At 41.7% G+C, this 13,546-nt stretch overlaps 1 protein-coding gene across 2 annotated transcripts in view; it reads right to left on the reverse strand.

Moving 5' to 3' along the window:
• The window catches only part of LOC101466951 (cytosolic phospholipase A2 gamma), a 17,503-nt gene continuing 3,957 nt past the window's right edge, over nt 1-13,546 (reverse strand). Inside the window, exons 3-14 of one of the 2 annotated variants that reach the window (XM_004568653.6) lie at nt 13,130-13,272; nt 11,448-11,637; nt 11,228-11,333; nt 11,013-11,153; nt 9,390-9,455; nt 9,090-9,230; nt 8,493-8,639; nt 8,308-8,391; nt 6,955-7,109; nt 5,773-5,944; nt 410-578; nt 1-129 (exon numbers count right to left, since the gene is read on the reverse strand). In XM_004568653.6, coding sequence (XP_004568710.2) covers nt 111-129; nt 410-578; nt 5,773-5,944; nt 6,955-7,109; nt 8,308-8,391; nt 8,493-8,639; nt 9,090-9,230; nt 9,390-9,455; nt 11,013-11,153; nt 11,228-11,333; nt 11,448-11,637; nt 13,130-13,272 — 1,533 coding nt within the window. In that variant the 3' untranslated portion in view covers nt 1-110. The remainder of the gene's footprint in view (nt 130-409; nt 579-5,772; nt 5,945-6,954; nt 7,110-8,307; nt 8,392-8,492; nt 8,640-9,089; nt 9,231-9,389; nt 9,456-11,012; nt 11,154-11,227; nt 11,334-11,447; nt 11,638-13,129; nt 13,273-13,546) is intronic. The other variant, XM_024802150.2, reaches the window with a different exon arrangement.

Genomic DNA, 13,546 nt, shown 5'->3' on the forward strand with positions numbered 1-13,546 from the left:
TACTTTAAATGATGATTTATATATGGGTTCTGTTTTCATGTAGCTTCAATATTATCATCAGTAGTATCATCATGAACCAAAGATTTACGCTGCCCGAACAAGAAACCGAGCTATGGTTCGCCAGCCTTCCTATAGAGGAGGAAAAAGGAGGGTGTGTTAGCTTTTCTGTAAGTCACACATTTATCCATTTTCCATCCACATCTTTCTGTAATACACAGATATGACTTTTTTTTTACTTCTGTTACAAATCAGCCTTCTCTACAGAGACATACAGTGACCTCATAGATGACGTGCTGAAAGATATGTGAGAATAGTGACCTACATTGACAGCAATGCAAGATTATGCCTATTTCTTTTACGTCTCACTCCATCTCACTTGACACTCCGTCGCACTCGAAGCTATCCCTACCACTTATTATGTCTGCGGAGAGCAGCTTTGTTTATCTCCTTCAGCAGAGTTTCCTTGTTGTTCTTCACATTTTCTTTCGCCGTCTCCAACACAAACTTGATTTTTTCCTGGCTGAAGGGACGCTGGAAGGTGGAGAACTCATCCATCTTTGCTTTGAACTCCTCTGCATCTATCAAAAAAGCAGTAAAGTGCCTCAATCACCTATTCTGTTTATCACAATAAGCTTCAGTTTGCAGCACTATGTAGGTTCCTCATCCTTTTAGACCTTTTGGACCTCTTTGGCAACAAGAAATAGCAAAAAAAGCTATATATTTTTTAGATATCTTTTTTTTATTTTTTTATTTGCCTGTCCCGTTTGGCTTTTTGGCATCAGAATTATTGTCTAAAGGCTAAGAAAGATGCCCAACGGATTTACTTTACCAAATAGACCATCCCAGCCTTGCTGTAATGGTCTATTTGATTCACCTTTTATTGTTTATTTTATTTTATTTTCACTTGCTAAATACGGGACAGATTTGACTGGGGAAAAAAAAGGGGAGAAAGAAAGAGGGAAAGAAAAACAGCGGAGAAGAGGGACGGGGATAAAGGACAAAAAACAAAAACCAACAAAATAAGCAGACAAAAAATACATATATCAATCACCTGGATCACCTGTTGAGAAAGAAAAAAGAGAAAACAAGCAGAAGAAAAAAGAAAAGAGCAACATAATAAACAACATCACGATGATCTATGTGAATATAACAGTAAATACTAAATATTAAACATTATTGTGCAGCACGTAAGATCGACAGCGCACAGTGTACTTTGAGGTAGCTGCCAAAAAGGGTGTAGTTTGTGTGTGTGAGCACCCGTGTGTACACCTGTGAGCATGAGCGTGCTTCTTTTTAAAAGGTTCCTTCATGTAATGATCTGCTAGAGGGTGTGGAGGAGCCTCAGCCCCGTCCTCCAGGGCATGAAGCAGGTATGGAGGAGATCAAAACTCAGGACATCCAGAGGCCCTCAGAACACAAGAGACCAAGGAAGACCAACAGAGGGGCAGCCACGCCACTGTCCCAGAAAGAGCTGAGGAAGCCCCAGATGAGGGCTCACTCAGCAGCCGCGGAGCAGAAGCCAGGGGGGTTGCAGTGACGCGCCCGTGAGCTCCGCCGGCAGCCAGCTGTGCCTGAGTGACCGAGCCCCAGGCTGAGAGGCCGAGGGCACCCCACCCTCAAAGTGGCCCGAGCGAGCCCCAGGCTCCAGGCCCCGACAAGCAGCCACCAGGAGTGAGCCGGTGTGTACCTGGACGCCCATCCCCGGACACAAAGAACCACCTGCCACTGGCAGGGGAAGTGGTGGGGGAGATAGGCCTCCATACCTTGGAGGGCCTGAGATGTCCCCAGAGAGGTGGCGTCTGATACCCAACCTGACATATAGACACAGACATACAGGCACACACAGATACAGACATCCATTCCCACCCTCATGCTCTCATATGCAATTACTCAACACTCACCCAACGTGGAGACAGACATAGAGAGACACTGTACACACAATCACACTCCCAAAGCGTACTCTAAGCCCCAGGTCTAGGTACCTTTGCCCCTGGAGGGGGAAACTGCACCCAGACCCAGGTAGTGTTACCCTTTTCCCTGCGGTGGAGAGAAGCAGACTGCCCGACTCGGCAGCAGCAGGGAGGCCCCACATTCCAGACCCCAGTTGGACAGCCAACTCCTCCTCCCAGCCCCCCCCCCCCCCCCCCCCCCCCCCCCGCTCCAGCAGGCCGCAGAGAACGGGGGTGTGTGAAGACTCCAAACCTCCCTCCACCCGCTCATTGTAGTGTTGATGCATGTGTGTTCTAAGGTCCATTTAAAACCCAGGAGGGCATGGAGCTACCTGCCAGAGAGCAGCAGGTAAGCGCATGGTCCCTCCTGCTGGCCCTCAATGTCTACATGTATTTAAAATTGAGAGGTGGGCAACGGCGCCAGGGGTGAGGTGTACACCCTGATGGTCTTTTGGATTCCATGTAGCGTGCCCACCCCCAAGATCCTATATGTATGTGTTATGAGAGTGTGAGTAATGTGAATGTCTAAGTTGTGGGATAAAATTGAGGCACAAGAAGCCAGAAGGGGACAGAGGGGGGTATGCCTCCCTTGCACCCTGGTGACACACCTTTACCCCAAGGCCCTGCATGTGTGGGTGATTGTGTTGGAGCGGGAAGAGGGAGGCAGCTGGAGTTAGGGAGGGAAGGAAGGGAGGGGCAAGTGACCCCTCCCTGGGGCCAGCTCCCCCACTGACCCCAGTAGGCACCCCCATACTCTGCAACCCGCCAGGGAAAGGGGGCCCAGGCCCATCCAGACCGGGGCCCAGTTCAGCAGCGCCGCCTGGCCCCACCTCGGAGAAAACTTCACCCACCCCGTCATCCACTCATCTTCCAGACGACACAAGACAATAGACGCCCAGGCTGAGATCTTCCTCCACCTCTCCTATATCTCCCCCTCCTGCAGAGAGAGTCCCTGAAGAGAGGAGACCTCCTGCAAGATGTAACAGCCTCCCCCATCAGTTGAAGAGCCCCCCAGATGGCTCAATGTACTGGCAGTCCCCTGCGCCAGGGCTGGGCCCCCATACACCCACCCGCCCACAACCCCAGCAACACACCAACCAGGACCCAAGCCCCCAAGGCCCAGCCAGGTCCCCAGCCCAGAGACGGAGCACCCCCAGAACCCCACGCCCATCCCGGACCCACCCAGGGGCAGCCAGGCTACCAGGTCAGTAACTCACATCCGTCAGCACAGACCCTCCCCTAGCCCCGCTGCACGCAGCCACGAGGAAACCATCACCTAAGAGCCAACAGAGCCCTTAATAGGCCATGACCGCAACCCCGGATTGAGCCCTCCAAGGAAGATGCTCCTGGGTATCCCCCCGACGCCCCAAGCCTGTCCCTACCCCCACACCAATCACAGCAGTGAAGGTGGGACCAAACTATGACCACCCACCCCTGGTTAGAATTAAGATTATTTTTATTTTTCCAGTTCATGAGGACTGTTTTCTTGGCTATGCATAGGGCAGTGAAAACCATATGGGCTATATTCTTTTCTGTAGTGACATTATCTAAGCTGCCCAACAAACACACTAAAGGGAAGTTGGAATGTTAGATTTCAGACACTTTGATAAGTCTTCACATATCGTGGATATAATTGTCCGGTGAATTGGTTTGGCAGTGTGAGCAGTTGTTGGTAGACGTAAAGCCCATCTTGAACATCCGATGACCTGTATAGTGCACTCTATGTAGTATTTTGTATTGAATTAATTGAAGACTGGGATTTCTAATTAGATGAAAGGTTTTTAAGCAAATCTGAGACCAGAAGTTTTGGTCTAAGTTAACTGATAAATCCGCTTCCCATTTTGCAATAGGAAGTGATATTGATTCATCTGTTTTAGAAAGCATTCTGTATATTTTGGATAGTAATTTGGGGGTTTTAAGAGTAAGAAATTGAACCACACTTGGTGGTGTTTGTAGTTCAACTTGACCCGGTTTAAATTTCTTTTTTACTATGGATTTAATTTGTTGATATTCTAAAAATCTTTTCTTGTTGATCCCATATTGTGTAACTAGTCTGAAGCATTCATGTCGTTGGATGTTTGAGCTGATAAATGGTAGGTCTGAGATCTCTAGATTATTGCAAAGTGCTTGTTCTACATCTAGCCATGGTTCATCTAAGAGGGTATGTTTTAGCCATCCTGAGATAAACTGAAGCCTGTTGGCTAAGAAGTAGTGCTGAAAGTTAGGCAGTTCTAATCCTCCTTTATCCTTGGTCTTTTGTAGTGTTTTTAAGCTTATACATGGGGGTTTATTTTTCCAAAGGAATTTGGACATGCATGAATCCAGAGATCTGAACCAATCTTGTGGCGGTTTAGTTGGGATCATTGAGAATAAATAATTTATTTTTGGTAAGACCGTCATTTTTATAGCGGCAACCCTTCCCATGAGTGATATGGGTAAACATTTCCATCTAGCCAGATCATCTTCTACCTTCTTTAAAAGTGGGATATGGTTTAATGTAGTTAGATCTGCAAGCTTGGGAGAAACATTAATACCTAAATATTTTATATTTCCCGATTGCAGTGGTGTAGAAGAAGAATTATGGAAGGAGCAATTAATCGGTAGGACTGTAGATTTTGACCAGTTAATTGAGTAATCTGATATTCTTGCAAAAGAGTTTATCAATTCAATCACCCCAGAGATATTGGTTTGTGAGTTTTGGAGAAAAAGTAACACATCATCCGCATAAAGGCTGATTTTATGTTCCACGTTCTTGCATTTTATGCCCTTAATTACTGAATTCTGTCTAATTGCTGCTGCTAGTGGTTCAATAAAAATTGCAAACAGTGAAGGGGAGAGTGGGCATCCCTGCCTGGTGCCCCTCAAGAGACAGAAGCTGGAGGATGTTTGGTCATTTGTTCTGACACAAGCTGTTGGGGAGTTATATAATATTTTTAACCAGTTAATGAAAGAGGATCCAAAACCAAATTTGTTGCAAAGTTGCAAATAGAAATTTACTCTATCAAACGCTTTTTCTGCATCTAAAGAAAATATTGTCGTTTCAAGGTTTTTACTGTATGAGTAGTCTATCAAATTAAGTAATCTACGTGTATTTGTTGATGAGTGCCTACCTTTTATGAAACCAGTTTGATATTTTTTATATATCTTTAAAAGATGTTTGAGCTGAGTAAACGTGCTGAGTAAAGGTGCTGAAAATGGGGTTTTTTTTGTGTATGTTCAATGTGTTAGACTTGTACATAGTTGACCATATATGATTAAATAATGTTGAATCCTGGATATGGATTTGTAAGCAAGAAATTTGAAATAAGGGGGTAGGAACAAGAAAAGTGTAAACTTCATCCTACTCCTTTTCGAGCGCACGCATTCTGTAGACAGATATATACATGAAAACTTGATGATTTTTAAGTTTTGGTTTTGTTTTTTGTTTTTTTCTGTTGTTATTTCAATTATGTTTGCATGTTCGAAATAAAATGATATCTATCTATCTAAATTATCAGTAAAATGAGATACAAACTGCTAACACAGTTGCTCACCTTGAACCAAAATAAAGGTTATAAAAGGTTTTTTTTTTCCTTGAATTTATGACCAGCACCATTTCTGCTGTTCCGGAATTCTCCCTTAGAGTGTGGTGTGTCTGTCTATGTTTTTACAAGTGTTTGAAAACTGTTTAGTCAGTTCAGTGTTTTTGTCTCTTTGTTGACAAGCTGCCATTTCAGTAATTCCTTTGTTCATGCTTAATACCTTTGGATACAACCTGACACCTTTTATTTTATGTCTGTAGCTCAGTTACAATGAAAGCACAGCTGCACATTTGGAAACAGACCTTTGCAGTTCCGTCTGTTGAAGAGCGGCATGTAGATGATTGTGGGCTCCTTCTCTTTCCCCTCCAGCACATAGCAGTCCTTCGGCCAGTCACTGTCCTCCAGGATCGTGTCATTTATCTCGGGGAAAGGCTTTTTCATCTCGGCCGCATAGTCTCGGGCAAGAGTCAGAGTCTGATAACAAAGCAGCAGTTGAACACAGTTTCAGACGCAGCACTAAGTACTATGTGGGCATCAAATAACACCCGAGGGATTGTGGCTGCTTTATTTTTTATCCCTCACCTTGAAACTTTCTAATAAGGCACACTTGAAACAGAATTTTGAAGTTTTAATTAGCACCTTAATGGTTAACAAATTCTTTAAAGATTGTCAATAAGCTATTTCTCAGAACGAAAACAGTTCATTAGGACTTATCAAGAATTCTAATTGTCTACAAGGTCTCCCTCAGGTATTCCCATTACCCCACAGTCTATAGACATGCACATCAGATTAATTGGTGATTCTTAATTAATCAGTTAGCTGTAATTAGTTGTCCAACTCTTTGGTGATTTTTGAAAAATATTTTTGCATCTCTTTTGCATTTGAGCATAGCTTCTTTCATCACTGCTTCCTCTGCCTTTCCATTCAGGCCACACTGTGGTGCAAATTGGTCTTAGATGAAAGTATGGCCCAGCCTTAGTTTAAGGCTGATACACTTTGAAGATGAAATATTTGGGAACTAAATCATTGGCAGTTGTTTCTTCACAGTAAACATATCAATTAACAATGCATTTATTAAAAGAGGATAATTTAGGAAATTTATGTCCAAGTTTTGGTTTGGATGCTTTGCGGTTGATAAATGGTGTTTAAACAGTTAAAAATTTAATAAAATAAAAAAATAAAAAAATAAACTGTTTTCCCGTAATAAATGAAAGCATCATATATAAACTGCATTTGTATTTACTCGGGTTATCTTTGCCTAATATTGACATTTATGTGATAATTTGAAATATTTATTAAGAAATCAGGAAAGGGGGCAAATATCTTTCCACGCGGCCTTGTTCCACATGGCTGTGCACAGTTATGGCTGTTCAGTAAAGGGCTGGTTGCAGTATATGCAGCACGACACAGTTTCAGGAGAATATAAATATTTGTATTAAACTATAAAAATGATCGATTAGTTACACACACACATCTTACAGTACCTCAAACATATTTCCAGCACTATACTCCGGGGCTATGATCAGGTCAATGTCTCTCTTGTCTCCTAGAAATGAAGGGTACGGTACGTTGATCACCAGTCCAGCATCTATGAGCTGGAGTCTTTCGTTAGAGTAGAGGCAAGCTGGAACAGAGGACTCTGCCCAGAACCAGAGACAGAGAGAGAATCAGCTTTTCTTTCACTAGGTTTCTTCATTGCACTTGCAACCATTATGGATGTCACTGTGACCATTAACACTACAAGCTAACACAAAGCCGAGGGCTACAATCAATTTAAAATGACTAGTTAACCCAACTTCATGCATGTATTTGAACTGAAAAAAACCAAACATGTAAACTGAATTCTCAGTGAATTCAAACCCAGGGGTTTCTTCCTGTGATGCGACAGTGCTAGCAATCCATTTTCTTCTGCTTATCCAATTCAGAGTTCCTGGACACCTTCAGCTCTGTCACCCCCACCTCCTGTCTTTTGTTAGTGCCACTGTCTCCAACCCATACATCACTGCGACTCTCACCACCTTGTAGACCTTCCTTTTCATTCTTGTTTCTATCTCTGTGTCACAAATCACCACTGACACTCGTCTCCTCCCACTCCACTCTGCTAGCACATTCTTTTCCAGCTTGTCCTTCGTTGTTTTGTCGATTGATTCGTATGGCTGACCCCAGGTATTTATTTCACTACCTGTAATCATTGACTGAGCTTTAGATGTGTTTAACTGAATTTGGCTTGTCCAAACAGGCATTTGGGTTATCCAAGCTCCAGTGTACAGCTCTAACTACTTTTGTGAGGTGGTCATTCAGAGGTGGTCTGGGCTGCATACAGCCTCATTCATTTATTAGTAGGTATTCCAGCGTATCCTTGGTCACATTAAAGGACCACCTACTCAGCTGACATGTATGTCACTGGAAAAAGTGCAAAGTGGAAAGTGCAGTAGCTTCTGGACCAAGACAACCCATCAGACTAATTACAAATAAATAAATAAATAAATAAAACCCCAAAGTGAGTAACGCTTTTTAAGGTTGGAGGGCTTGATGGGAATTCAGGGTAATAGGTTGGTCTTGGTAGCCTCTTGAGCTTTGTAGATGTAGATAGATGCAGGTTTACAAAAGTGGACAAGTCCCACTTTTGTAAACCTGAATCCTAATTCAAACATTAGGATTCATCTACTCCCAGAGTAGATGAATCCTAATGTCAGAATTTCTAATCTTAAGTGTCACGTATGTCCAATAGGAATAGTATCATTAGTAGTCCTTTTTCACTTTGCCATGATTTTGTGTGAGAAATGACTCATTCAGTGGGAATGGGTCATAATTGTTGCTTAAATTGTCTGACTCACCTTGGTATCGGTAAAGGAAGTTTCCAGTTGTTCCCCACTTCCATTCAGCAATCAGGGGAATTACTTGGTTTATTAGGAAAGAAACTGGGAGAAATACATTTACATGAATAGAGTACAATAAAAACTGTCTTTTCCTCTCCAACACTGACAAGACTGTGTGCTTATCACCTATACTGTACACTGACCGTCTGTTTTGAAAGCTCCATCATCCAAACTTTGGCTCCACGTCTCAACTGCTGCCAGCAGCTCCTGACTCCACTGGTTAAAAAGAGTTTTTCTTTCCTCCATACTCTCTGCCTCCACAGACTCAGTCTTGCTATGATTTACCTTGTCTGGGAAAGATAAGAGTCTAATAGGTACTGCGGCATTTTCAGATAGACATTTGCTGCATGATTACGCCATTACAAAGAAATGTCATAAATCTTTCACGTTCAGTTCTATTTTCCAACTTTTTTTTTGGCCTGTAAATATCAGTAGCTACACTCTATTAATTCAGTTCAATTCAAATTTTTTATATCGTGCTAAATCACAACAACAGTCACCTTAAGTCACTTTATATTGTAAGGTAAAGACCCTACAATATTAAAGAGAAAGCCCAACAATCAGCTGACCCCCAATGAACAAGCACTTGGTGACAGTGGGAAGGAAAAACTCCCATTTATCAGGAAGAAACCTCCGGCAGAACCAGGCTCAGGGAACGGCGGCCATCTGCTGTGACTGGTTGGGGTTCTGCTCACATCTACCCAAGTAATGTTCTTTAAGACATTCTTGGAAACATTTACCTTCTAGGATTTTCTGCAGCTTATCCAGGTACATCAGAGCAGTAGTGTCCTTAACAGTTATTCTGGTCAGAGCTATCACTTTATCAAGGATGATCCATACGCGCAGGTACTCCTTAGCAGCACTGTCCAAATGCCCAGACACTAAAACACACACACACACACACACACACACACACACACACACACACACACACACACACACACACACACACACACACACACACACACACACACGCTGAGCAGGTTAAGATAACACAGTCAACATACATGTAGCAGGTATGCTTTTCAAACTGTGATTACCATTCAGCCATTGAGGGACAAAGTCTCTGAGAGTCTCCTCATTAGCTATCGCACAGCCTAAAATACCTGTACAATGAGAAAATGATTTTAGATGTTTGTATTTTACACCAGACACTGAAAATCTTCTGTATTAATATTTAGGAATGAAACCTATTTCTTCCTACAGATGAGGAAACATCTACATTGACTCGTGCTTTACATTATATTCCTGGCAGTGGAAGTCGCGTACACCATTGTTCAGTGCAGGCTGCCTCTATGCAATCATACTTTCCAATTAGTTGGTTTCATAGTTCTTTTTTGGCTGGTTTCCTCTAATGTGTTTTAGATGTATAAAAGAATGACAGTCACTCTCACAATATTTTACTAGTATTTGTCTCCAGACCGATTAACTGGAAAGTGCTGTTGAGTTTTCATGCAATAATTTTCAGAAGGATCTAAAGTTATCAGAGTAGTGAGAAAACTAGTCTGGGTCATTGTGGTTGCACTGAAATTTGAACGCTATTTTGTTAGCAGCGGACTGTTGCTTGTCTTGCTTGTTTTGTTGGCTCTGACTGCTGCATTTGACACGGTGGATCACGATCTGCTGATCTCTCAACTAAAGCCTTGTTTGGTCATTTCTGGCTTGGCACTTTCGTGCCTCAGGGATCTATTCTTGGGCCACTACTGTTTTCATCATATCTCCTGCCATCAGGAACAATTTTTCCAAAAACACTTTAATTTCTGACGATTTGCCAGCTCTATCTAGCTTTGAATCACTCTGATAGCTCTTCAGTTGGACTCCTGCTTATTTGTCTTAGCAATGTCATAGATGGCTCTAAATTTGTTATTATGTGCCATTAATTAAATAAAATTGCAAATAAATAATTTATTTATTAAATGTTTTAAATGAAATGAATCAGCATTTAATAAATTATGTAATGATATATTTATTTAATTCATTTTGTCACTCCTGGCTGTCCATATCCTGGCTCCATGCACTGGCTTCCAATTGAATTTAGGATCTATTTTTAAATCCTGTTACTGGTTTTAAATCTTTAAATGGTCTGGCGCCTGTATATTTTTCTGATTTTCTGCAGCCATAAGATCAGACAAATGTACAGCAGCTCTTGTTCTCAGTTCCTAAATCATTTTCTGGGCTGTTCCTACTCTAAGTGCATGGGTAAATAGCATCAGAAAGATGTCTTCTCTTTGTTGGTTGGTTAATGGGCCACTAAATGAAACCACACCCCACTATCCTGAAGCTACAGTTTAGTTTTTCTGTATAAACCCTAATAAATAACAGCAAAGATGATAAATTAAAACAACTTACATTTTCACTAAAAGTCATGTGGCCTTGTACCTTCCTGTTTTCACATAACCTGCAGCCCTGTGAAACTGTGATGTAACATTTGCAAGCATAAGAAGAATATATAGACTGCACAAAATTACACTGTACTGACTTGGCAACAATAGAAAGCACTGAGCCACCATGTTGCCCTTTTGATACTGACAGTTTTGGTGGTTCTCTTGGTGATTTAAAGTGGAAAAGCTTCATCGGATCCGTACTTGAAAGTAAAATCAGCTACATATTCTAGGCATCATCAAACCAATCTCATATTCCCTGTTCAGCCTGTAAACACTCACCCTGTAACTTGACCATGTCCATCTCTTTCTTTTTCTCCAGCAGCGTTCCATTTTGGAATTTGCTGCCCAGGAGAGATGTTTCGATAAAGAGACCCAACTCTGTGAATCCGGCCTCGTGGGGGCTTATCTCAAACCATTTTCCTAAAAGATGCGAGAGTGCATTATAAACCACTTAATAAGGGGCTAATCTAACATGTCTTTATGTATGTATGTACCTTCTATAGGTCCTTGAGTAAAGCAGTGCTTTTCAATAGCACAGTAGATGGGATAAGGGTTTGTGGCATTCCTGTTGGCCTCATCTGAAAGACACCGTAGGTCCATCTGATGGAACACCAGAGATTTCACTGAAAGCCTTAGTCTGTATAGCAGAGAGAGAACTGAATTTCAAATGAGAATTATATGAACTATAGTTTGTCTTTGTGCTTGCACTGGTACCTGTTTCATAAATCCAGCTGAAGTTAAGACCCCCCAGATATCAGCAAGAGAGAAGTGCTCTTCTTTTGCTCTCTCACCCAACCAATCCACAGCTTGCTCAAGTTTAACACTCGGGGAATCAAACAGCCTGGACACTGCCGCATCCATGTTGGTGCTAAATTGTGAGTCATTGTACAAGGAGGCCATGGACCTAACAGATAAAGCAAATCAGAATCAGAATCAGAATCAGAATCAGAATACTTTATTGATCCCTGGGGGAAATTATTTTTTGTTACAGTGCTCCATTTTAAACCAACATTAAGACAAGACAGACAATACGCTAACTAAGAATAGTACAATATATACATATATATACATACATACATACATACATAAATAAGTCACTTATAAATAAATATTTGGAAAAGAAACATGTGTAGCTGTTGCAGTAAACAGTGTGTTAAGTGGATGCGTTGTACAGGGAGATGGCCACAGGCAGGAATGATTTCCTGTGTCGTTCAGTGGTGCTTTTCGGTAATCTCAGTCTCTCACTGAACGAGCTCCTGTGACTGACCAACATCTCATGGAGTGGGTGGGAGGTGTTATCCAACATTGTCTTTATCTTGGACAGCATCCGCCTCTCCGACACCACCTTGAGGGAGTCCAGCTCCATCCCCACAACATTGCTGGCCTTACGGATCAGTTTATTAAGTCTGTTGGCATCTGCGACCCTCAGCCTGCTCCCCCAGCATGCAACAGCATAGAGGATCACACTGGCCACCACAGACTCATAGAAAATCCTCAGCATTTTCTGGCAGATGTTGAAGGACCTCAGTCGCCTCAAAAAATAGAGACGACTCTGGCCCTTCCTGTAAAGTGCTGTGGTGTTTTTAGCCCAGTCCAGTTTATTGTCAATGTGTACTCCAAGGTATTTATAGTCCTCCACAATGTCAACACTGACCCCCTGGATTGAAACAGGGGTCAAGTGTTTCCTGGTCTTCCTGAAGTCCAAGTCAGGCAGGTGTATAAGACAGACGTCAATAGGAAAACAATTGTTGCAGATAAGGTGATTGCACCTTGTAGTGATCCCTTTGTTAATTTTTTTTCTTCTTGTCTTCTTTTTATGTTAGACTTGATAATGATGTGTCTACCTGTAAACCTGTAAATTTGTAAAAGGCTGTCCATGATTTAGTGTCTTGCTGTAATCAGTGATTTTACCAGAATAAAACACTATTATTCGTTCACTTTTTATATTTTCACGACTTCTTTAGCTGGTTTCTGTTGCATTTGCAGCCTGTTTCACAAGCACATGCTTGTGATTTGACAGTAAATAAATGATCCTGAATTGAACTGAGGATCTCTTTGCTCATTCTGAGCCAAAGAAATGAACCAATAAAACTAATCATACTAAAACTAGACCCTAACTGGTACAAAAAGGGGTGCTAGGTGCATGGAGGTGGTAATCACAAAATAATCTAAAAGAAATATAAATCTTATTACGTCAAGCCAAAAGCTAATTAACATAAACAGAAAAACATCCCATATATCAATTAACATGCATGTATATGCACTGTGTATATATATATATATATATACATATACACACTGTATATATTGTTTCTACTTGGCCACTGTAATGACTATTTTATAATATATTCTGGTAAAGAAAGAATTATATTTAATGTTTGTGTCATTGTTTATACCATGTAGACCCCGAAACTCCTCCTAGGTAGAGCAGTGTGTCCAGCAGACCTTCCTTTTCCATTTGATGGAGGGAACCCACCAGACCCACAGCTGCTCGCTGACCCCCACCTGATGCCAACAGAGCAATGTGGGGAACTGAGTCCTGGATGAAAATATGAAGGAGAGATATTATTTGATAGCTGCACTGCAGTTTTTGGATGCAACAATTAATAACCCTTTCACATCTTTATAGTAAATCTGAAGCTACAGCTATCTGTCTGTAACTCAGTTTGTCATAAAATGTCCAAACAGGAAAACAGCTAGCGGTTCTCTGCTTAAAGCCAAAAAAAATCCCCTAATAGCATCTCTAATTAATGCCAACAAAACGATGTGGGGAACTGAATCCTGTTTTCTTCCTGTATACTGTTTCTTGTGTT

Source organism: Maylandia zebra, linkage group LG4, assembly GCF_041146795.1.
Source record: "Maylandia zebra isolate NMK-2024a linkage group LG4, Mzebra_GT3a, whole genome shotgun sequence".
Lineage (NCBI taxonomy): Eukaryota > Metazoa > Chordata > Actinopteri > Cichliformes > Cichlidae > Maylandia > Maylandia zebra.